Source organism: Urocampus carinirostris, chromosome 13 (genome assembly GCF_059441175.1).
Source record: "Urocampus carinirostris isolate Australia breed hairy pipefish chromosome 13, RoL_Ucar_1.0, whole genome shotgun sequence".
Lineage (NCBI taxonomy): Eukaryota > Metazoa > Chordata > Actinopteri > Syngnathiformes > Syngnathidae > Urocampus > Urocampus carinirostris.
The window spans coordinates 29,738,453-29,764,541 of NC_142361.1; the positions used below are offsets into that span (position 1 = coordinate 29,738,453).

The 26,089-nt window shown below is 39.9% G+C and overlaps 1 protein-coding gene across 1 annotated transcript in view; it reads left to right on the plus strand.

The window, feature by feature from the left end:
• The window catches only part of pcsk2 (proprotein convertase subtilisin/kexin type 2), a 51,329-nt gene that overhangs the window by 19,633 nt on the left and 5,607 nt on the right, over nt 1-26,089 (plus strand). The window contains exons 6-11 of the mRNA XM_088350829.1: nt 4,099-4,175; nt 7,418-7,506; nt 10,889-11,064; nt 14,472-14,687; nt 18,307-18,407; nt 22,433-22,660. Coding sequence (XP_088206955.1) covers nt 4,099-4,175; nt 7,418-7,506; nt 10,889-11,064; nt 14,472-14,687; nt 18,307-18,407; nt 22,433-22,660 — 887 coding nt within the window. The remainder of the gene's footprint in view (nt 1-4,098; nt 4,176-7,417; nt 7,507-10,888; nt 11,065-14,471; nt 14,688-18,306; nt 18,408-22,432; nt 22,661-26,089) is intronic.

Consider the following 26,089-nt stretch of genomic DNA (forward strand, 5'->3'; position numbering starts at 1 on the left):
AAAATCCAACTTCAGAAATACTAAAAAAAAAACAAAAAAAAAACCCTGCAGTAATACTTCAAAACTAAATAACAAATGAAGTGTAAGGACCTAATAAATTATTTTGCTATAATTGTGGTCGTTTCAAAACAAATTTGATGAAACTAATTCATTTAAAAAGAAGTATAACATTGAATGGGTTATAGTAGGTACACAATTTTTTAAATAATATGGGGCCCCAAGTGTAATTTTTCTTAGGGCCCCATGAAGGCTTAGGCCGGTCCTGCTTGTGTACTATCAATTCTCTGATCTGAAGAGATGTAATATTATAGAAGCAGTTGCATTGAAACAATCAAGGCTCTTTTACTCATCTTGGGACTACAAAAGTCTAAAAATCTTTAACAAGAACAGGTTTAAGATGATAAAATGAAAATAAGTTAACCTATTAATGAGCATCAGTTTATTTTGTTATGTTTTCCTACTAATTATATTATTATCTGTTATCAGTACAGGTAAATGCTCCTTTGATTTATGAGCAATAGTCCTGACATTCAATCAATTTTAGTTTGCTTTAGTGCCTTGGACGGATGTGAGTCATACAACTCCAGTCAGTACGTCTCCAGTTGCTCAACAATTGTATTTCATTCGTCATTTTTGTCATTTACTTCAATATGGATCATGGGAAAAATGACAACAAAAATAAACAACTCTATATAGCATAAATTATACAGGTCAATGAAAATGTAGGGCAAATGTTAGGATAAATATAATATGCTGGAGCCAGAAATCACAGTGGTAAAGTCAGGTTTTTGAGATATGGCTACATGCCGCAAACTACGACCCGTGGGCCACACGCCGGCCGTCAGGCTTTTTCATCTGGCTGCCGATGGAAAATGCTAGAAAAATCCACTACACTATACACTACAGTTCAAAAGTTTGGGGTCACTTAGAAGTTTCCATTCTTTGACAAAAGCAAATGTTTGTTTATCAAATACAAAGTCATTACTTTGAACCTCCTCTTTCCTGCCTCGACTACATTTTTGATTTAGTTTGAAACTCATTTGATTTATAAAAAAAAGAATGACTTTTTAATGTCACGGTTGCCATGGCGCCCAATTAGCCCCGGCCATGTGGCGCCAGCTGCGGCTCATTGACAGATTGGCTTTCAGTCTATTTAAGCTTAGTGCTCTCCATTTTCCGTTAGTCAGTACGTCAACGAACCTCTGCCCTGCAAGATTTGGGTTCTGACTCGGTCCTGTTTTCCTGTTAGTATTTCCTGTCCGGTATCGTTCCCATCTATTTTGTCTTGTTTAATATCGGTTTCCAGTTTTGTTCCCGTCTATTTTGTCCCGTTTATTTTCAATATCCGGTTTCATTATCTATCCTGTCTGTCCATCCTGTCCGCTATCGACCCTATCTGTCCGATATCTACTCGGGCAATTGGTATCAATCTCGTCGGCCTCTGGCTTCCTATCATTTCAAGCCAGACTGCTGCCTAACGTGCATGACTCGCCATTTCTCGTAAAATAAAAGGCTTGTGTGAGAACATCATGCGTTTGGGTCCTGATCCTGTTCTGGTTCATGACATTTAAGGGAATCACACGATTGTCTGGGTGACCCCAAACTTTTGTACGCTAGTATATACTGTCTAACAGCAAGTAAAGTAATACGACTAAAAAAATAGCCCAGCTTTTCCCCCCAGTGTCTTTTTGTGTGTCTACTCCAAAAATACCACAACAAATATACTACAAAAATAAGACAAAACTAAATATTAAAATTACTACAGAAATCCTACGTAAACAATATCATAATACAAAAATACTACGACAGAAAATACTCAAGTAATACTATACAACAAAAATATTACTGCAGAAATACTACAAAATGAATAGAAATGTAGCACGACAGAAATACTGTGTATTTGACATTTAGGATGAAATCATATTCATATTAGCGATGTACGATTATTATCGATAGGGATTATAGTTATACTGTAATTGACAATAGAAGTAAGAACTGGTCGATTGATAAAGTTGAGCTCTAAAATAATACACTGTACCTTTAACTATTAAGGAGTGGGCTGTGAATGGCCCCATGGGTTCAAGATTCAGATTCAGAAAATGTATTGTCATTTTTAAAGTACAACGAAACTTCGTTTGGAGCATCCAGTCATCCATTCACAGACCCTTGATTTCCGGCATTTTACAGAAGAAAATTGCCTATCTATCATAACATTCTTTTCCATCTTATTTTTCTCTTTTAAGTCTTTATTACATGTTTATCCGGGTGAGTCACATCTAATCTCATTGGAACGTATGTTAATAATTATCATCAATAACAATGAAGACGATTCTAATTTTTGTAATTTTTTCTGGTAAAAAACATAACCTATATGGCAGAACACGCTTGCTGTAAATTGTTGTTATCCATAATGCTGTGTGGTATACAGTTACACATTATAGAATTAAAAATCTACTGGAGGAAAAAGGGCACCATGTAGCCCCCTAAGAACGCCTCATTCTGAAAATAGCTAACCAGCGATAAGTCATTGTGATTTTCTAGGAATAGTGATTTCTAACTGGCATGATATTGTAGTACTTGACTGAGCCTATTTAATAAGTGCTTCTGGTAATAACTCATAAACTACATATTAACAGTACATTAATAACATGTTAAAAACATAATTCACGGTTCACAAATCCTTTTAATCGCCAGGGTCGTCAAGGCACCACTTCCTGTGGTGTGTCTTGGGCAAGTACTTCCCGGTGGCACCCATTCATTTCCAGGCCGTTTCTTTGCATAGGGGTTTTCTCCCCCACAGATAGGACTAGTTTACATGGTTACCAGTAAAATATGAAACTTCCTGATCTGACTTAGATACAGCCCCTTTATCATCTGGTCTCTGTTATTTTCGGCGTAAGCGTCATCCCGCTCTTCGGATCTCGACATTGAAAGGCAGTGGCATGTGACAATACTGATACTAGAGCCTGAAAAACTGTGAAGAAATATATTGAGTATTAGGAGTGTCTGAAACTCGTGACAAAAAGTTACCGGACACCAGGTCAGACAAAAAAGTTGCCTGCCCCATTTTTCACAACTTGAAACGCAATGTGATGACTAATCGCAAAAAAAACCTGTTGTTGCAAATTATTAAGAATTGATTATCCGAATATATAACAGAACAACACTTTAAATTTAAGTTTTTTATAAATGTACTTATGGCATTCATTGCATGTATATAACATCACAGTTTTTCATCTGCCATCAATATGTACCTGTATTTACTCATCTTCATTAATGCAATGTTTTTGTTGCGTTGTCTGCTACAAGCCACGTGAACTCCTCTTTCCACGATGCTCTTAATGTACGTTTACGTTTTGTAGCGTCATCAATTTTGTTAGCTTCTTTTGAATATTTCTTTTGGGGCTGAGTTTTTGGCTTGATTCCTAACCACTTATCATTTTTTCTTGTCTTCTCTGTGCGTCTACTTTGGAAAATGATATGCAAAAAATAATGCTCGGGAAAGTCCAGAAGCAAGTTATTCGATGCAGTCTTCTGATCGGCTGCCGAGTATGCAAATTGCTAAACGAACCGAAATTCCGAAATTTCCAAAGTGAACAGAGATTTTGAAATCGTAATAAAGCAAACGTTTGATTTGAAAAAAAAAAAAAAAAACACTTTCTTTTTTTTCTTGAAAAAGTTGTCGGCCACCCGGGCGGAGACGTTTTGTATGTTGTACGCCCGACGCAGAAGATGCAGGCCCCAGGCGTCTGGGCAGACATTATTTCAAACACTGGTATTACATCGTACAACATAGTAATACCTTGCAAAGCTAATCTCGAAATGCATATCAAAATGGTAGCCCTTTGCACTAATCAGTGACAAAAAGTAGCTCTCGGTTTTCAAAAGCTTGGAGAAACAGATTTTTTTACTACTGTGAATAAACATCAGTTTCAACCTTAACTTTTCTTTTTTTCTTTTGAGAAAACAAAGGGCACTGGTGAACACATTGACTGCAAACTAGGCTGCGGTTCAATCAAAAACCTGAAAAAAAAAGCACTACCTGTTTTCAGTTTACAAATTGTTCTCTTTGTAAACACATCTATTTGGTCCTTTCAGAATGCAGATGCCAGTTACGACTTCAGCAGCAATGACCCGTACCCATTTCCACGCTACACAGATGACTGGTTCAACAGGTAGCTCACTCAGCCGCCCTCTGTTTATACATGCCTTAATACACACACACAAAACACATAAAAACACACAAAACACACTCACGCAATGTTTTTGTGTGCTTTCCCTAGAGTCCAGCAGCTCTCTATTGATTTTCTCTCCACCTTGTTCCATTAGGACATAATAGTGCAGTATAAACAGAGCTATTGTCTGAACACAACACACTAGAAAGCACAAGGCTTGTTTTCGATGCCGAGATAAGGCTGATAAAGGTGGCCGGTTCACGCACGGGCAACCTTCTTACGGGGTTTGTAGGAGTGCTTAAAATCCTTGAAAATGCTTGAATTTTAATGTTTTGCTTTCAAGGATTAAAAAGAGCTTGACATTTGTTTGAAGTGTTTGTAAATGCTTGAAATTGTTGCCATGTTTCTCAACAAGTATGCTTAAAAATAATGGCGACACTGCTCTCTAGTGGCTTCACTTTCCCATTGCATTTCTTCTTCCCACCTGAATAACGGCAGCTGGCATTAGTTTGTATGGCATTGTCCAATTAAGCGTAATTCCCCCTACCCAAGAAGACAGGTGCATGGTGCACCTAAAGTGGAGATTATGAAATATGTATTAGAGCAAGTATTATGTATTAATTACAGTATGAACATTTATCATGATCCATGCATGAGTAGGTTTACTCGTGATATTCTGATGATCTAAAAAATATATGTCTTGATGAAGGCACAGGCAAGCTTAAAAATCGTATTTGTAAATTATATACTCCTAGCTCTGCAAAATACTTGTTTTACATCGGATTTCTTGTTTAGATGGTACTGGAGAAATTAAAGAAATGGCTTTAAAAAGAGCTTTAATTTGGCCATGAAAAAGGTGTACAAACCCTGTTCTTACCCACAGTGCTTTATCCCGCTTTGCTGTGATCCACCATTACATGTCATGATAAAAATACAGAGAAATATGTTTAGAGATGTTGGAATCGGCTGGATTTTGTCAGTGCAGCAGCTTTGAGACTAGCGGCCGCGCAACTGGGCTAATCAGAATGCTGTTATAAATAGCTTCCTGTCAGGGGCAAAGCATGCTGGGAGAAATAAGGTCGACTCTCTCCAAGGTCCCTGTGTGAAGCTGAGGGATGGAGGCGAGGGAGACGCAATACACGGCATATACTGATTTGGTCCGAGACCAGAGTGATGGCTGTGAGGTTGATAAGAAAAAAATGGTATTGATCGAAACCAGATGCATGTTTTCAGATTTAAATATTTAATTTCACATCTGATTTGCCCATCGAGTCGGACTGCAATGTAGAAATGTCGATTTTGGAAATAAAAATTAGCATTTGTGGACACTCTAAAGCAGTGTACTTTAATCTTTTTAGAGCCAAAGCATTCTGTATTTGTTAAAAAGATCTCAAGGTACACGGTCTGTTGAAAATATTTAAAAATTAATACCTGGATCTAGCTACATGTTTTTTAGTTTTATATTAGTAGTTTTAATTATTATGTTGCTTGAATTGTATTTTCTTATACTTTGTGGTAATCATGGCTCATTAAAAAATATAGATTAATTTGTTTTTTTGGGGTGGGTTAATTCTTTGGGGTCTTGGGTTTTATCTTGGATAATCATTTTGCTGTATTTTGTCTTCTGCTCTAATTTTTAGCTTTTTAGTTAACTACATTTTAATTTTGAAAACATATACTTGAAATGAGTGTCACGAGGGGGACCGGACCAGAACGGAGGCAGGAAGGGAGAACTCAATTGCGTTGACAATCATAACTTTTATTTAACAAAATAAAAGTTGTCCAAAACTCCGGGACAAAACAGAACAAAAACATTCTTACACTCAGAATGGGCAAGTACAGGTTTCCTCCGACTCAAACTAAACAGGACAGGGCATAACAGAACGGAAAATGTGTAATGAGCCAACACCCGCAATACCCACAACCCAACCTTAAGTAGCACACACGCAATTAGCTGATCTGCTTCAGCTGGTGCCCAGGGGGCGGGGCAGACCGGTCGCCACAGCGACCATGCTGGCCATGACAATGAGCAAATAATTTCTGTCGATGGAACTAAAAATGTTTGCTACATCCTCTCACTTTTTCAGTTTTATTCTTTAAGCAAAATAAAAAAAATAATAACTAATGACTTTATTTGATTCATTATTTCTCCAGAGCTATCTGAAACTTTAAAAAAATCAAGTTATTATTATTATTCACAGGCTCATTGTATCTTTGCTCCTTTAAAAAAAAGGGAGTTTATTTGTGTTCTTCTGTCACGGACCAGAAACACACACAGGACCCAATAGCGCTTGTTTACTCAGTTTTATTAATAAAGAGGGAGAGTAGGGCTTGCTTCCACGATCCAATGGTTGACAGACAAGGGTAGCAGGTGGCTGGAGACGCGGAAGTGGCACTTCCGTGTCGAGCAAGGATGGTCGTAGATTTGCAGGAATACTAGTCGTTAGCCGGGACGGGAGAGCAAGGGCGGTATCGAGTTCGGAAACAAGGTCGGCAACAGGTATCAGGCAGGTAGCAGGGCAAAACAGGTCGGATGTCGGGATGGCAGAACAAGGCAGAATCAGGTCCGGAAACAGGATGGCAACGGGTATCAGGCAGAGAAAAACAGGGCAGGAAACGTGTCTGAAAGTGAGAGCTTGCCGAGCTGGGAGCATCGGTTCGCAACGAACTGACGGCGTCCTCTTGAAAGCCGGGGGTTTAAAAAGAATCTCCTAGCCAATCAGCTCTCAGGGCTGTTGGCACCAATTGGCAGTCACAGGTGCCTTGAATCAGCAATCATGGCATTTTCAGTATAGATCTCCACAGAACCTTCGTCATTCGTGCATATTTTCGACTCCTAGCCGACTCATGTAGTCAGGAAATCAGCAGAAGTGCAAGGCACATGAAACAGTGTGATACCAGACTGCATCCAAAATAAGTTATCAAATATACTTCCCAGTACCTACCTCATGAGCAGATAATTATTATATATGCAAAAAAAGGTATCTGCTGCGATCTGATTATATGGATGAACGTTAGAGTTACCAGGCTGATAACAGTAAGAAAGCCAAGATATTAAAAAATGGGATGCTTTTTGCAAAATACAAAATTGGACACACACTTTACAAGGTCTCAAGACACACTAGTCGAGAAACACAAAATCATAGGCGAGATTTTCTTGACCCAACTAAAACTTGACGTTAATAATACAACATCCGTCTTGAACTCACCTGACCCTATCTATTGCTACTTTTCGCCATCAGTCACGGAACAAGATGTGCTGGGGAAGTGTCTGCAGCAGCTAACAACAACATCTGCGGCGTGGGAGTTGCATATAATTCCAAGGTGGCAGGTATGTGACATAGACCTAAGATTTATGGCCCGAGCCCGAACCCGAACCCGAACCCGAGGCAATTTCGGGCCGGGTCGGGCCTGAAATGTCAGTCATACGGTCGGGTCGGGTCGGGTTCGGTCCTGCTTTTTTTTTTTTTTTTTTTTTTTTTTTTAATTAATTAATAATTATAAATATATGTTCATTAAAAATATATACTTAAACTATGTATGGATACTAGACCAAGGAATATAGTAAATCAAATAAATATTATTTGTTTACAATTAGTTGTGATTGTGGAAATCATAGCGTACAGTGACGTTGGTGACTTTTCCATCCGCATTAACGAACGCATTTTGTAAAATACGATCGCGCTTTATTGTTTAAATAAACGCGTTATATAGACTAGAATCTCCCAATTATTATAATTAGCTCGCTTTATTTTGTTTTAAAGCGTATTATATAGAATACGATCGCTTTTGTCGGAAGCGTACATTGACGTTGGTGACATTTTCATCCGCGTTAAAAAACGCAATTTGTAGAATACGATCGCGCTTTATTGTTTAAATAAACGCGTTATATAGACTAGGATCTCCCAATTGTTATGATTAGCTCGCTTTATTGTTTTAATAAGCGTTTTATATAGAATACGATCAGGGGGGGGGGGGGGGATTTGCATAGGAGTCGGAAAAGGGCACAACACCTCAACACCCGCTTAATGAAAGTGCTGCGCTAAAATCTTAAGGACGTACTACTACTGCTGCTGTGGATTATGGCCCAATGATCAAGTCGTCAAAATGACGGACGCCCTTAAATGTTTTCGCTACCTCAAAAAAAAAACCCGTCAATGACAGATTGTAACATCTGCAGTGCAGACACAGAAATATAAAAGATGTAAATGTTTATATAGTTTTATTTAACTTAGGCCTAGATGTTGTAACAAAAGGCAGAGTTTAATTTGTTATCATAAATCACCCCTCCTTATAAATAAAATATGTAATTTCGGGCCCCCTCGGGCCGGGCCAGCAAATCCAGTTAATTAGTCGGGCTCGGTCCGGGTCGGGTTTAATACCCCTCGGGCCTGCGTCGGGCTCGGGTGCTTTTTTTTGGCCCGATCTTACCTCTAATGTGACACCATGTCGACAGAGGAATAACAACAAACACTCTGGAAATTGTGATATCGGGCGAAAAAATGATTGCAAACTTCTGTATGTCAGTGGTTCTTAAGCTTTTTTGTGTGTTTGATGTACTACTTTATTATTTTTGTATCTCGTTTGGCTGAGAATAAAAATAAAACAAAAACGCAAAAAAAGCCCAAATTGCATCAAGATCGCCATATGACTAGCTGGCAACCTTTTCAGAGTGTGCCCTACTGGTATGGGTTCCAGCACCCCAGCGACTCTACTAAGGATAAGCGGTGTAGATAATGGATGGATGGATGTGTCAAAATAAGCCTGATCTAATACATCTGAGAAATTCAAGTTAGCCTTTGTTTTATATTTTTTTTTGGGGGGGGGGGGTTTATTATTATTATCTTAGTAATCATTAAGCAGTTTTTGTCACGACCAGAACGGAAGTGGGACCCAAATGTGTAACGCTAGTCACAAGTTTTATTGAGATATAGGGGAAAGGCAGCGCACGCGATCCGGTGCTCGCTGGACGTGGGAAGCAAGCAGCTCACTGAATCGGTGGATCTTCCAGAGCGAGAAGTCGAAGAGTAGTAGACAAAAAAAAAGGTCGTAAGCCTGGGCGGGAGATCAAAACGTGGTCGGGGTAAAAAAACAGGTCTACGACCTGGTGACAAACGGGGAAATCAGGAACGTACAGGTGGAAACCGGGTGGAAAACGGGACCAACGGGAGTCAGAGTCACAATTGCTCGCCTTGTAGAAACAGAGGTTCGTTGACGGACTGACAACAGGCGAGTGAAAGGACGGAGCTTAAGTAGGAAGGGGAACCAATCGGGAAGCCAGCAGCAGCTGCCACCAAATGAGCGGGCACAGGTGAATGTAATAAGTCATCATGACAGTTTTACCAAAATAAAACTACATGTGTTATTTTGTTAAAACTATTTTCTTTCAAATTTGACTTGACCAAATAATTTTCGGTGTTTAAAACAGAATGACGCAGTTTTTCAGGGTTTGTTTTAAACACATAAGAAAATGTTTGTGGTTTAAACTAAATGACAGATATTTTATTTATCTATTTATTTATTTTAACGGCCTATTTCAGAGGATTATTTTTCATAAAATCACACAATTTATTCAAATTAACCCAAGTAGTGAATTGGCCCAACTGTTTTCATTCATAATTATGTTTTTATTATCTTGTTAATATAAAATGTATGTAATTTACAATCTTAACACACAAAATGTCAAGACAAGAATGGAAACAGGACCCAATGCGTGACGTTTACCACAAGTTTTATTGAAAGAAAGAGGAAGGGCTGCGCCCACGATCCGGTGTTCGCTGGACGCAGGAAGCAAGTCGCTCTCGGATTCGGACTGTGATCCGAACACGGAAGTGGATCTTCCGTAGCGAACGATGGCAGTGTCGGGGACGGAATAAACGTTTTAGCCGGGACCGGGAGAGCAAAGCGTGGTCTGGGTCGGAAACGAGTTGTAAGCCAGAACGGGAGAGTAGACGTAGTAGGGGACAAAAAAAGGTCGCAAGCCGGGACGGGAAAGCAGACATGGTCAGGATCAAAACAGGTCGTAGCCAGAGACAGACGGGAGCAAAAACTGGACAGGTGGGATTCAGGGTTGAAAAAGGCTTTCTTAGTAAACATTGAGGTTCGCAGATGGACTGACAACAGGGGAATGACAGGACTGGGTTTAACCAGGGACAGGGAGCCAATCAGAACCCGCGGCGCCAAATGAGCGGGCACAGGTGAGTCACATCAGTAATCATGACACAAAATTACTGACATTACTTTCGGTTTCATGAATGACGCTTCCTTTTAAATCTCACATAAAGATTTTTGATGTTCCATTTAAAAAACACCGATATATAACACATGTAATTAAATTCACCTTTGCTCCATTGAAAGAAAAAATGTCTGCATTTATATAGCACTTTTCAAGTCCTGAAGACCTCCCAAAGCGCTTTACAATGTGATTCACTCTCACTCACTACCAGCTTATCGAGAGGATTAGGAATTCAGTGTCTTGACCAAGGACACGACACACAACACGGAGGAGCTGGGAATCGAACCTGCGAACTCTTGATACCAAGATGATAAAATAGCATGGAAAACAATGTATTAAAAAACTAAAACAAATAACAAACACTGGAACAAACACATGCAGTAAATGATCCAAATAGGGCAACGTTATATACAGTTTTTACATTGTTGTTTTGTAGATTTAACCTTGAAACACAGACCCCCTACCGCTTCTGTTCCAGGTATACGAATGTTGGACCAACCATTTATGACCGATATCATCGAGGCCTCATCCATCAGCCACATGCCTCAAGTCATTGACATTTACAGTGCCAGTTGGGGGCCCACTGATGACGGAAAAACTGTAGACGGACCCCGAGAGTTAACACTTCAGGCTATGGCTGACGGTGTCAACAAGGTAAGGTGGAATCTTTTCATTTCTACATAAAAGTGCTCGCTACATTATTGTTACTCTACGCTTCAGAATAATGTGATAGTCTTTTTGAGATGTCTTGGGGCTTTCCATGGTTTTTAGTACTTCTGGTGTTGATTCTGAACCCTTTAGAATAATCAATGGGACTCACTCATCCTCCATACACCACTCTTTAGTCTACTCGTCGCTAGGCCAGGGCGGGGAAAACAATGGCCAGCGAGCCACATATGGGTGGCCAGGCTTACTGAACTGGCCCACTGAAAAAAAAGTAAAAAAAAAACAAAAAAAAAACTGTCCATTCCTGATCTCCCCGTTTGTCTCCGGCTTTTTGACCCCAACCACGGTTGCTCTCCCGTCCCGGTTTTCGACTTGTTTTTGATCCCGACCACGTTTTTGCTCTCCTGTCCCGGCTATCGACCTGTTTTTTCCGTCCTCGACACCGGCATCTCCCGCTCGGAAGATCCACTTCCGTATTCGGAACACGATCCGATTGTGTGAGCGGCTTGCTTCCCGCATCCAGCGAGCACCGGATCACGGGTGCTGCCCTTCCTCTTTCTTTCAGTCCATCAGCGAACATCTGTTTCTACAAGGCAAGCACTTTGACTCTGACTCCCGTCGGTCCCGCTTTTTGCATCCGTTTTTCCCACCCGTCCATTCCTGATCTCCCCGTTTGTCTCCGGCTACGACCAGTATTTTGACCCCGACCACGTTTGCTCTCCCGTCCCGGTTTACGACTCGTTTTTGATCCCGACCACGTTTTTGCTCTCCTGTCCCGGCTATCGACCTGTTTTTTCCGTCCTCGACATCGCCATCTCCCGCTGCCCTTCCTCTTTCTATCAATAAACTTGTGGTTAACGCTACGCATTTAGGTCCTGATTCAGTTCTGTTCGTGACAGGATCAAGACCTTGTATCAGCAGATAAAAAAATATATATATATCAATTCACAATTTTTTTTCTTCTTGGGCAATGCATCTTGTGACTCAAAAGGTTTGCCTGCCCAAAGTAGGGAAGTTCTATTAAAATAATAGTTTCATGGAAAACATGAACCGATTTAAATTAATATATGTTCACCCAAGATAAGACCAAATACTTCCAGATTGTTGACAGTTGACTGGATTACTAAAATTTGATTATTGTCTTTTTTGATATTCATTCTATAAACATGTTTTGATTAATATCTTAGTGGGTTCTTTATGGAATTCCCAACAATCTTTCCAGGTTTTTGCTAATATCCTTACGGCAAGTGTCTTTTACTGGATCGCTGTTGTTTGTAGAATACTGTATTTGTTGCGGTTCTACACTTTCCAGTGCAAACTCAAGACAAAAGCCTTGTAGAAATGCTGTTTACGTCAGAATTCCATGTGACTCTAACCAGGCGAAGATCCCTCCACCCTCCTCTGCAGAAGACATGATACGAAACACACGTGCACACAGACTGTTGCCATGCTAACAGTGTCACTGCCTATTGCAATTCTGATTAATGATCCTGGACTAGGCGCAGGCAGGTGTAGGCTCTTCTAAATTGACCCAGCCTTTCTGGAGCTGAGTAGGTGCAAAGATGGATACCGACTCTGATTGTGTATACCCTGATAATCAAGGAGCCGCTGTGCCTCTTCAATTACAAGAATCACAGCGTGAACGCTGAGCTAAAAATTGGAATTTTGTAAAACGGGGAAGAAAATGGTGGGTAAGTTCAGCCCCGTTCTTTTATCTTAAGTGTTCGCTATACTAAAAATAAAAATGAAAACACAGCGGTGGAGCCTTTTTCAGCGTGATGTGGAAGAAGTCAGTATTATTGATTATAGTCTTTATTGTGATTCTGTTTTAGCTGCCCACTGACGAAAGGGTGGTTGGGCGACCCAACCTTACCTATGTGCCAATGTAAGACTCAATGGTCTTAACTGGTTGATTGCTGCAACAGTGCTTTTAGATAGTAATACGCCAAACAAGAACATAGCAGGTCAGCTCAAGACTTTTATCTAATACAGGGATGTCAAACTCTGTTTACCTTTGGGACCCTATCCCGACTGTCGGTTCTCAGGCAGGCCGTATCAGTAAAAGAATGTCAACTTAATTTTTTTAGCTCAAAGTAGTTTTTCAGTATTATGCTTTATCATTCAGCCTACTACCCTAAATATCATAATCATGGATGGCAATGGATTATTTCTAAGAATAACAAATTGATTCAGAAACACTGGTGAAAAAAAATATGTTCATGTTTGGCATTAAATTACTTAGCTGGTTTTGTCAAAACCCGAACAGACGGAGGACCCAGACGTGTAACGTTTTTACGGGAATGGGCCAGTCCTGCGCGTGAACACAAACGCTAGGGATGCGGTGATCGCTATGTGGAAGAAGTGAGACAGACAAGTCAGAGGCAGACGAGATCGACAGAACAGATGGAATCGATACAGGACACACGGGTGGAAACTGGACCGGACAGACAGGATCAATACCGGATACTGGAGCAAGATACCGGACAGGACGAGACAAACAGGATCGATACCGGATACCGAAGACTGGAGCAAGGTGCCGGACAGGACGAGACCAACGGGATTGATACCGGATACTGGAGACTGGAGCAAGATACCGGGCAGGAGGAGACAGGATAGATCGATATTGGATACTTAATACACGAGCAGGATACCAGACAAATTCAAAACACAAGTCTTGCAAGTGCAGAGGTTTGTTGACGGACTGACAAGGAGTGAATGAGAGCACTGAGTTTAAGTAGGAGGGAAGCCAATCAGGCAATGAGCCGCCGCTGGCGCCAACCGGGCGGGGCCAAGTGAGGGCAATGGGCAACGATGACAGGTTTATTTTAACAGTTGAGTAAATGCAGTTTTACATCTGAATCAACTCACCACGCTATAGAAACTCAGGTGGGAGCAATGACAAATAAAAGATTTGCCTTGATTGTCGTACTGGTTTGAAATAAAAGATACAAATTCTTCCAGTGCACGGCCAAAATATTGGACTACATTAGAGCAAACTACTAAGCTGGGCCTACTACAATGGAGAGTAAATCCTTTGCTGCTTTCTAGTTGAAAGAGGGAATATTTGGTTTGCATTTGTTTTCAAAATCATAACTTTCGATACATATCACCTTAAAACTCGCTTTCGTTTTTGACATAATGAGATATTTACGGCAGGTCGGATTCAATCATCCATCAGGCCGGATCCATTTAGTAGGCAGGTTGTAGAAAAAAAGCCTACAAAAGTAGTTTCACCCATGAGGCGGAATATCTTATCCTATTTAATCATACGGGTAAATCAACCAGTGCGCTTTCGTACTGTAATTAGCGGCGCTATATAATTCCTATTATACGTTACATGCACAATGGTCCCCCTAATCAGAATCATAACTCATTATCCTCTGGTTTGGATCCAGGGACGAGGAGGCAAAGGCAGTATCTACGTGTGGGCATCGGGAGACGGCGGTAGCTATGACGACTGCAATTGCGACGGTTACGCCTCCAGTATGTGGACCATATCCATCAACTCGGCCATCAACGACGGCCGAACGGCTCTTTATGACGAGAGCTGCTCCTCCACGCTGGCGTCCACCTTCAGCAACGGGCGCAAGAGGAATCCCGAGGCCGGAGTTGTGAGTGTTGGGTGAAAAATGATAAGTGCAACTGCAAAAAATATTAAACAGTGGCCCCTCTACAAACAAGCTAGTCTAGTTACGAGAAATCCCAGATACCCAGAGATCTTTGGAGCAAAACATTTGCCCAACATACGAGAGAAAATCCAAGTTATGAGAATTTACAAACGCTGCTATTAGAGCACAGGTGTCAAAATGACGGACCGCGGGGCAGATCAGGCCCGCTAAGAGACTGAATCCGTCCCGCGAGACAGGACTCAAAGAAGCGCAAGAGAAAAACAAGCTGCTGGTTGAAATAGGTCAACTTGATGTTGCCTAAGCCAGATGCCTCGAACAAAGACACGGTACTTGTATTCATTTTCTCTCGCTCTCTGTCTCTCTCTCTCTCTCTCTCTCTCTCTCTTTTCTCCCACTCTCTGTCTCTTTCACTCTTTGTGTCTCTCTTTTTCTCTTCCTTTGTTGCTCTTTGTTTCTTCTCTGTGTGTGTCTTTTTAACTTCTTTTGCTCTAACTTCCTTTATTCCTTTTCTCTCTTTTCTCTTTCTTCCTACCTTTTGTGCTTTCTTTTCTCTTTTCTCTCCCTCTGTCTTTCTATTTCTCTTTGGATTTCTTTCTTCCTCCTCTTTTCTTTTCCTCCTCTCTCATGACTTTTTATCTCTTTTGTTTCTCACACTCTCTCCCTCTCTCCCTTTTTCTTTCTTTGTCCCGCCCTCTCTCCTTTTACCTCCCTCTTTCTCTTATTTATTTATCTCTCTTTTTTCTTTCTCTTCAATCTACTAGTCCGGCCCCCGACAGAATGTTTGTTCTATCGTGTGGCCCCCGACTTAAAATGAGTTTGACACCCCTGTATTAGAGCAAGGGTCTCAACATCAATTTAGTCGGTGCTTCCAGAGTTAGGTTCCAGGCAATGTGGGGCTACATCACATCAACCATTCCACTATTCTCAAATAGCTTTCCGTAAGAAAATAAGATTTAAATATAAAATATGACTGCATTAAAAATTAATAACACGTAAATAAACCTGTAATGAGTAATTCATTATTAGTCAGAAGTCTCTCTCTGTGTGACTCTCAGTGCCTCGTTCTCTTTCTGTCTCTTGCTGTTCTCCTCTTTCTGTGTCTGTCTTCGTCTTTATCTGTCTCTCTTTTTTATCTTCTCTCTTTCTTTGTTCATCTTTATCGTTTTCTCTGTCTCTTTCTTTCTCACTCTCTCTGTTTTTCTCTCTCTATCTTACTGTCTTTCTCTGTCTTTCGCTCACTCTCTCTCTCTCTATCTTTGTCTCTCTCTATCTCACTGTCTCCCTTTATATATGTCCGTCTAAACATTCTCTCTCTGACCTTTTTCTCTGTCTCTGTCTATTTTGTTTGTTTCCCTCTCTCTTTTTGTTTCCATTTATCTATCCATCCATTATCTGCACCACTTATCCTCAGTATGGTCGCGGGGGTGCTGGAGCCCATCCCAACTATCTTCGGGCAGTGGGCAGGGGACACCCTGAACTGGTTGCCAGCCAATTACAGGGTACACAGGGACAGACAATTCGCTCGCTCATTCACACCAATGGACAATTTGGACCGGCCAATTAACCTAACATGCATGTTTTTGGAATGTGGGAGGGAACCGGAGTGCCCGGTGGAAACCCACGCAAGCACGGGGAGAACATGCAAACTCCACACTGGAGGTTCGATCTCATGACCTCAGTACAGTGTCGCACACGCGCTAATCACTGCCCCACCGTGCTGCCCGTTTCCATCTATGTCTTTCCTTATCTCTCTGTCTTTCTGTCCTTCTTTGTCTTTCTCTTTCTCAATGGTTAGAATACTTTTTTCGTATATGTAAAATGGGTTCAATATATAAGAAATTCTAGATACCAGCTCGACCTGGGAACAAATTAATCTCCTACAGTATGTAGAGGGGCCATTGTGTCATCGTATATTAAACAGTATTCAAAATCACCAGCGTTTTTCATCTGGTTGAATAAATCAAAATGTAACCTAGAATAATTAATCATAACGTGCTTCAAATTGTTATTTTATGTTTATTATTATAAACTCTAATTTAACTTTAAACTTCCACCGATCTATGTTGTTCCGCTCCATTGTGTCAGCCGATTAGCTCCCTCTGCCCAGTTTGTCTAAGTGTCCTTTATTGTCTCGTTAGAGAGTTTTCTCTTAGTCCGTGTTGGTATTTTTTGAGATTTTTTTGTTGCAATGTCTTGTCCTTTTATTCTTTTTTGCCCGGTTTTGGCTCTTTAAAAATATTATTTTATTCTAAAAATCTTTGAGGACTCTATGTTTAAATTTTGTACAAACTAGTCTTGAATGGTAGTTTATTCATTTCAACATAAACTTTCTATCAACATTTTTGAGGGGAACCTTTGTAGGTCGTCTTTCAAAACAGCAAATTCCCCTTAAAGTATGTATAGGTATACGTGCATGAAACCGTTGTTTGAAACCCTAATTGCCATTTAAAACCCTGATGGCAGTATCAATTCGTAACATCAAGCCAAAATCTTAGTTTTAAACCATAAATTGAACTTTGCCTGACAATTTAAAACCCTAATACGAATTTTTAACACTAATTTGAAACTATAAACACAATGTAAAAACTTGAAACGAAGCCCAAACTGTAGTTTTAAACCCTCGTTTGAACTGCCAATGGCAGTTTTAAAACCTTATAAAATATGAAAACTAAAACCTCACATTTAAACCCTTATTCGAAGCCCTAGAGCCCATTTAAATCATTAAAAAAAATCCCAAACCTCAGCTTTAACCCTAGTTTGAACATCTATTAGCAGTTTAAAACTGTAACTTAAAACCCAAACACTTGTTTTAAATCCTTGTTTGAACCCCTATTGGCAGTCTAAAACACTAATGGTAAGCCTAAATCTTAGTTCTAAGCCCTTATTTGAACCCATTTTGGCTGTTGAAATAAATATTGAGGAACTAACCTTGGCGTTATACCCAATTGTGAAGCATTTAAGCCACTTACCACTAATACAAAGCCCAATCCCTTGTTTGAAACCCCAGTTTGAATTTCTTGTTGCACTTTAAAAGCCCAAAGTGGAGCCCCAATCTGAGTTTTAACCCGTATTTTGAACCCTTAATGACAGTTTAAAACCCTAATAACATACCCAAACCTTAGTTCTCTATAAAGTCAGTTTATAACCCTAATATGAAGCCCATCACTTGTTTGATTATTTCTTTTTTTTGTAATATATTGACGTGATTGTCTATTAATTCAAGTGATTTATTTTACAAATAACCCATTAAAATCATTGACCAAATCAGGAGATAGGATTTTCCCAATTGAATAGCCAGCATTGTTTATATTTGCGAATATGTAAATGACTGCGGGCTGTTGACAGAGTCAGGGCCCGTGCCAGGGTTCTCATTCTAATTTCAGCCAGGCTGTTATTGCGTCTAATTAAGCACCGAATGCCACAAATAAAGGTTGACTCGATAAATATTAGCATAACGTGCATACTGGCAGGTTGATGGAACGGTGAAGAGTTTTTTTTTCATTGATTCTTTTCCTTGAGTCTAAATAACCTTTCTCTAGCTATTGCACACACAATAATGTGTTTTTTTTGTCTTTTCCTAATTTGTTTTCTTCTAATTTAGGCCACTACCGATTTGTATGGGAACTGCACTCTGCGTCACTCGGGGACATCAGCAGCAGCTCCGGAGGCGGCTGGCGTTTTCGCACTGGCCCTTGAAGCAAAGTATGTGTTGTTACTTGGCTCACTATACTTCTTCTCTTGTGTTGTTTACTCAACTCAAATGGAGTTAACACATTCTTTATCCATTAAGTTCATCTGTGGCACAGACAGACATTAGGTGGTGCAAATGCTTGTTTTGTGAGGTTCTTTTTTTGGTTTACATCGAAGAAAAACATTGAAAATAATAAAACACTAGAGAGGAAACTTCTAGAGATTGTGGCAAAAGTACTGGTCTTCAAAGTGTCACAATAATGCCTTTTTTATTCTAATTCAATTTTTAAAGACACAATATTTGGAGTATATATTCTAATTCAGAATTGTTTATGCGTTGTGCACCTCACATGGGAACTGATGAAGTCTTTAGTTGGATAATTAACGTTAGTAGACACTCAAAAGATTAAATGTTGTTGAGGTGAAGTGTTTCAGGAGTATGTTAGGAGTGACAAGATTGGATAGATTGAGAAATGAAATTGTGAGGGACAGAACTAGAGTAGTAGTGGAACTGAGCAAGCGTGTGGATAAGAGAGTACTCGGGTGGTTTGGAGAAATGGAGAGGATGGATGAGGAGCGAATGTTGAAGAGGATCTACAGAACAGAAGTAAATGGAATGAGACCAAGAGGAAGGCCGCGATTGACGTGGATGGATAGTGTTTTGAGTGCACTGCAGGAAAGAGGTCTAAATATAATGGAAGCTGGAGCTCTTGTTGGTGATAGGAATGAGTGGAGAGGTGTTGTGAAAGGATATTAAGATGTTTGGACGCTTTCAAAGAGATGGGCAGGGCACCCGTATGATGCGGCAGGGGTAAACCAGTGAAAGCTGTCGGGCCCTGCCGTTGAATAGAAGAGTGTGTTGTATCACCCTGACCTGAGTGACATAGCCACTTTCTTGACGATAAAAAGACATTCATTCATTCATTCATTCATTCATCAATCCATTCATTCATTCATTTGTTCATTCATTCATTCATTCATTCATTCATTCATTCATTCTTCCCTCCTCATGCATCTTCGCCCATTCTGCAATATTTAGATGAGATTCTGCTGACGTATTTAATGTTATTCATGTCCTTCTCCTGTGAAAAAGAACAAGGTCAGGAGAAAAACATTCAATCCAGAGAGAAATCTTTTCAGCCATCACATTAATCTGATAGTCTTATACAATACAATGACGTAGTTGGCCAATCACAGTGTCTTTCAATCCTTTATTCAAGAGTTCTCTTTGTTACTTCCTAGAAAGCAGTCTCGTTTTTACAAGGGTAATTTTTGCGTTTTTTTTTTCCACACTTCTTTACAAGACTTGAACCACTGCCAGGCAACCTTTATGTGTGTGAGTCTCAGCCAAGGTCAGAAATCGATCATTTAGGATAAAAAAATATCAACCGAAAAACACACAAGTGCCTGTTTTAATGTTTTTTCCATATTTACATCAAATGCAAAAGGAAAAATCTCAAAAAGGATTGGCTATAAACCCCGGCTAAGAGTATTTCCTCCTTCTCCCAATCTTAATTTGTCACATGAAACTGCTGACAAGAACCTGACCGCCATTAACAGACACCCGCTTAACGTAGTTGTGCAAAGAAACCGCTGTTTGCTCTGCACACACGATGATGATGTCGCTGTCGGGAGTGAGGGCGATGCGTTCTTCTTTTCTTTCTGACCTTTCTCTGGACGGCGGGAAAGCAAACCAATTGGAGCAGTCACAATTATTTAAACCAAAACAAATACAGTGAAAAAAATAGAAATAAACTGCAATTAGTCCTGGATATAAAATCTTTTGTTTCCAGCACAACTAACGAAATCCGTAGCATATATATATATATATATATAAAACCTTGGTAAAATAGAGTGGAGAGTCTATTTAAAACTCGCTGAGCCCCAGTATTATATAAGGAGCCTCAGTGATGTAAAAATACTTAATTTAAATAAACGTATTACCTCGTCCTTCAAAAACATGAGTTTTCTTAAGGATTAGGTAGTTGATGTTTATCCATCCATCCATTATGTGCACCGCTTATCCTCAGTAGGGTCACGGGGGTGCTGGAGCCCATCCCAGCCATCTTCGGGCACTGGGCAGGGGAAACCCTGAACTGGTTGCCAGCCAGTCACAGGGCACACAGGGACTGACAATTTGCTCGCCCATTCACACCTAGGGACAATTGACCGGCCAATTAACCTGACATGCATGTTTATGGAATGTGGGAGGAAACCGCAGTGCCCGGAGGAAACCCACGCAAGCACGGGGAGAACATACAAACTCCGCACAAGAAGTTTGGTAGCTGGATTTGAACCCATGACCTCAGAACTGTGCCGCACAAGCGCTAAATTTAAAGATAGAAGAAGTGAATTTTGTACTTGCAGGGAGAACAGGAGAGGTCTGTACCAACAAAATGAGAGCTCAAGATGCAAAATGTTCATTCTTTTCTAAAGGTCCTCCTCCTCGGCCCTTCTTCATTAAATCTCTAAGCACTAAGGGGTGTTTAATTGAAAGAACAGCAATTTGTGTCATGATTACTGATGTGACTCAACTGTGCCCGCTCTTTTGGCGCCAACTTTCGCAGTTTCTGATTGGCTCCCCGTCAGTATTTGAACAAAGTCCTGTCCGTCCCCCATTGTCAGTCCGTCTGCGAACCTCAGTGTATACTAGCCAAGCCCATTTCAACCCTGACTCCCACCTGTCCCGTTTTTGCTCCCGTCTATCCCCGGCTACAAACCTGTTTTGATCCTGTCCCGTCCCAACTTACGACCCGTTTTTGATCCCGACCATGTCTGCTCTCCCGTCCCGACTTTCGACCCGTTTCTGACCCAGACCAAGTTTTTGCTCTCCTGTCCCGGCTATTGACCTGTTTTTCCGTCTTTGACACCTCCATTGCTCGCTACGGAAGATCCACTTCTGTGTTCCGATCACAATCAGAGTACGAGAGTGACTTGCTTCCCGCGCCTAGCGAACACCGGATCGTGGGCACAGCCCTTCCTCTTTCCTTGAATAAAACTTATGAGAAACGTAACGCGATTGGGTCCTGTTTCCGTTCTGGTCCTGACAATATGATTGGCCAATAATGACCCCGATGTCAACAGTGCATAATAGTCATAGTAACGAAACACTGAGCCGAAATGACAAACAACTGTGCGCAATAATCAAAATAATGAACTACTCTGGTATTCTAAAAAAGCTTAATTGCAGGTGTCCGGTATTATTAATAGAATTTTAAAATATCCACCGTTTTGTGTCACAGGAACAAATAACATATAAGGAGTTTTTATTGTCCGAAAAACACTACTATGGAAGCCCAAATGACCATTTTGCAAAGGTAGCTTATTCCGGTGGTGCTTTTAGCCCAAAATGGCCATTCAGTCATCTTCAATAAGATGGTCCCACTATTTTCTTCTCTAGCCACTCATGTTAGGCACTTGACTGCATTCTGTGGCTTGCTGTTCTGTGGTTTTCCTGATAGAAGTAGTAAATAATGTCAAGTCAAGTGATGTTTATTTGTATCATCCCTAAACAATAAAAGTCTCAAAGGGCTGCACGGACCACCATTACACCTTCAGTGTCAAACACCTTCCACACTCACAGAGCCTATAATTTAGGGTCTGACGCTTGACGAATTCTGGTTTGCTCCTTCAAACTTTTCTGGCCTTTTAAGTAGTGTTGTCTGCGACCCGCTAACTTTACCCACCTTTCCCAGGTCTGACCAACTCTAGCTTTATCTATTTTCAGCCACTTCAAGTTTATGCAGCATGCACGGTCTTTTTTATTATCTCCCAGGGATAAACAACAGCTTTCATGTCCTGTAACTGGCTGCAATTCATCCTTGATTATGCAAGAAACTATAGAAATGGGCCTCCGAATTTTGCAAAGTGGTATCTTTCGGGCTTCCATAGCTTGTCTTCTTCGAATGCACATTTCACTTCTGTTCTGGTGAAACATTACAAACTGTCACTTGAAGCATTATACTAGGCCAATCCAACAAAAAACACATTTTTTTCTGCAGATACTGATTACCTTTACCTCTCTGTCCCAACATTAGCCCAAACTTAACATGGAGAGATATGCAGCACCTTTCAGTGCTGTCCTCCAAGAGGAACCAGCTCCATGATGAAGTCCACCATTGGAGGAGAAACGGTGTGGGCCTGGAGTTCAACCATCTCTTCGGATATGGTGTGCTGGATGCTGGTGGCATGGTGAAAATGGCCAAAGAGTGGAAGACAGTGCCGGAACGCTTCCATTGTGTTGCTGGATCCATCCAGGAGAACCAGTGAGTCCCATTTCCTAAAAGACCATATTTAGTGTTATGGTTTTATTAGCGGTCCGACAACTATTTTTGGGCAGCCTGCAGCAGTCGTTATAAATGATGTTTTACACTAAAAAAACACTAAATTATTTCATATTTATTCTCCTAAAATATTTGCTGACATTTTCTGCACTGTGTCTAGGTTCAAATTGCAAAAAATACTACATGAACAATTCCTAATTACTGCACTAAAAAGTATTCTTTGGACAGAGTCTTCTTTTTTGGGTTTTGAAGGTAGGGATAGAATTTAGGGGCTGTTCATTACATAATGGTCCCGAGAAGGGATTTTTAAAACAGTGTAACAGGGCACACTTGTGTTCTCTGAGACCTCAAAATGTAGTAAATACATGTTGAGATCCAATAGGAGATTCTATTTTTTGCTAATTTTGTGATTATTTGACTGATTTTTCCAGAAAAACAAGATTAAAATACAGCAAAACCGGAAAACAGGTTCAAAATATTGTGAAACCCAAATTTGCTGCAAAATGACTGACCCGAATTATCTCTATTACCTCCCTAACCAAGGTGCCCACGAATTATAAGAAAACCATTTTATTTTTCAAATTGTCTCTTTGTGGCCCAGAGGAGAAAAAAACATATAATCTTAAAATATATAACTTTGAAGCATTGTACTTTTTTGATTGAATTAATTGATAAGTCAGTTATTATTGCTGGGTTGTGTAATCAGTAGCACCATCTGGTGGTCAGTTTATTACTGTAGTTTAATTTTAATTAGGAACATTTTGTCCACTAGGCCTACTCCCTGTTAATCTGTAAAACCAGCAAATATTTCTCTAAATTTCTGGGGGGAAAAAAAATACAAATTAAAAACAAACAAACAAAAAACTAATAAAAGAAAAACAAAATAAAACACATTTTATTTTCTCACTTTAGCCAAACACGGCATTGTCACCTACATAGGCTTTAAACGGTTGAGCTAATAGGAACACATTACAATAAAATCCCTCAAAATGACATATGTATGTTCCAAATGTAAAAGAAAATACAACACTGTGGGGTCAGCAATGACATTGTGGCTCTTCCCATCTCTTTATCTGTTGCCGGTCCAGCTGTGTTTCATCTTATCTTTCTTATTCACTTGCAGACCTCCCTCTGCCCCCGCTGGCTATTTTAACGAACATTTTCTCCCCTCCCACTCTGTTCTACTCTCGTTGACTCTCCTCTCTGCTGATTTATTAGGCGGTGCAACCCAAAGCATCCTGATGTGTGTTTTCCCCCGGTCTCCCTAATTGGCTTCATTAGAAGTCCGTAACTGGTTTGGCCTGGAAAGACTGTCAGTCACTTGGACTGAATATTTTAAGGTTGATATGTGACAACATTGTCATTGTAGGAAGGGTATTATTATCTGTAGGGATCAGTGACGTGTGGTGAGGTTTGTTTCTGGTGAGGCACAGTCAGACTTACAAATAAATAAACCTACATCTTAGTCATCATATGCAGAGCAATAAAAGCAACATATAAACTGTAGCATTGAAAAACCGTTTTATGTTGCACCTTAACTTATAAATAATGTGTATTTTTTGACTAAAATCATCAAAAGTTGGGAATTTTCCTATACGATGTGCTGTTAGCTTGCTATTACTATCACTCATTCTATTATCTGGGGAAGAGGTGCGCACCAAATAAGAATCCTTGGTCTCACTTTCACCCTCTGCCATGAGGCAACAGAATTGCGTGCCTCACTTTGCATCCTCTCAGCACAGTATTACGTTAAATACCGCTCAATAGATAGAAAACCCAACATTATGAAAAAAAAATGAAACAAGAAAAACACAAAAATGGATTTGTACAGCACTGTTCAGGCAATGAATTGCATTTTGAAGTCATTTTATAAAAACATTCAATATACAATTAGAATATAAAATCCCCTTCCCCCCCCCCCTAACAACCCAGACAGACGTGGTAGTTAAAATAAATTGAATAAATAGAAAAATAATAACATTGTCAATTTTCAGTGTAATTTCAGTACTCACCACTAGATGGAAAGACACTTTTTTATATGGCATTAAAAAGGTGAAAATAAGACACACACTGTTATGAGTGTTGCGCTTTTTAACCCTGATTTTTTCAAAATATAAATTGGGATAAAAAAGGGGTGATGAAGTCATTGGTGTGTGTGGACAGACAACAGGTGGTTCGAGAGCTCCAGTTGGTACTCTCAAAAACGGTCTTTTATACATTGAAACAAAACAACAAACTCTATTTACAGTAATGTGTTTAACAAATGAAAGCACTGTACTCTTTAAACTTTCTTGTTTTTACAAAAGACTTCAATAATGTCAAATCACAATTTTAAAAACATTATTACTGCTTTATTGCTCTATATGTTTGCACAATGGTTCAGGGACACTATTTACTTTTTTACTTTAGTTAACATTTTGTTGCCATCATGTTATTTATCAGTTAGTTGGCTTTGCGGAAGGGCGCCCACCTCAGACTGGGAGGTCGCTGGTTTGCGCCTCGCAGGGTCTTGCCCAAGACTTAAGATATTGGTACCCATTGCCTACCTGCTTGGCGCTCTGCATTAGGGGGTTGATTGGGGGGTTTGGTCACTTAATGAGTCCCAACGAAAGGTGTGGTGATGCACAGGATTGGGTAGGGTTACTTTAACTTGATTACTTTCAATTACTTTTGGATCATTGTTACACAGAATGACAATACAAGGAAATTATTATTATTATTATTATTATTATTATTACTCCAATACCAAATATGCTAATAAAAGACAAAAGAAACTAAATATGAATAAAATTACTAAATTTTGTGCAGGCTTGGGGAGTAACGGAAAACATGGAATGGCAAAAATGATTTTGGCAAGCTGTTTGGATTTATTTTCATTTTGTTTCTGTCACATTTTATGTTAGTTTTGCCGGAGATCAAAGAGATCAAAGCCAGGAGAGAAAGCTTACCACGTGTTGTGAGTCATAATTTTATTCATATTTAGTTTCTTTTGTCTTTTATTAGCATATTTGGTATTGGAGTAATCCAAAAGTAATTGAAAGTAATCAAGTTAAAGTAACCCTACCCAACCCTGGTGATGCATGAGTTAGGTGGGACTATTGTCGCATCCCTTACTACTCTACCCGACCCCTGATGATTCAGGAATAAGGCAAGGAAGAAGACGAAGATGTGGACATTATTGGGAAAGAAAAATGTGGCATAAAGAGACTTTTATCTTCCTTTAGCATATTGAGAAGTCCAACTTTGTTGTTGATAGAAAACATCTTCCTCTGCTTTTTGGTTCTTTTATGGATAGATTTATTATAGTATACATCAAAGGTTTTGAGATGATGGCTTTTGTGGAAACTTGAAATTGAAAAAGATTTACGTAAAGTAAGTTTGTCAAGCTGTTTTGCGTACATGTAGAACTTA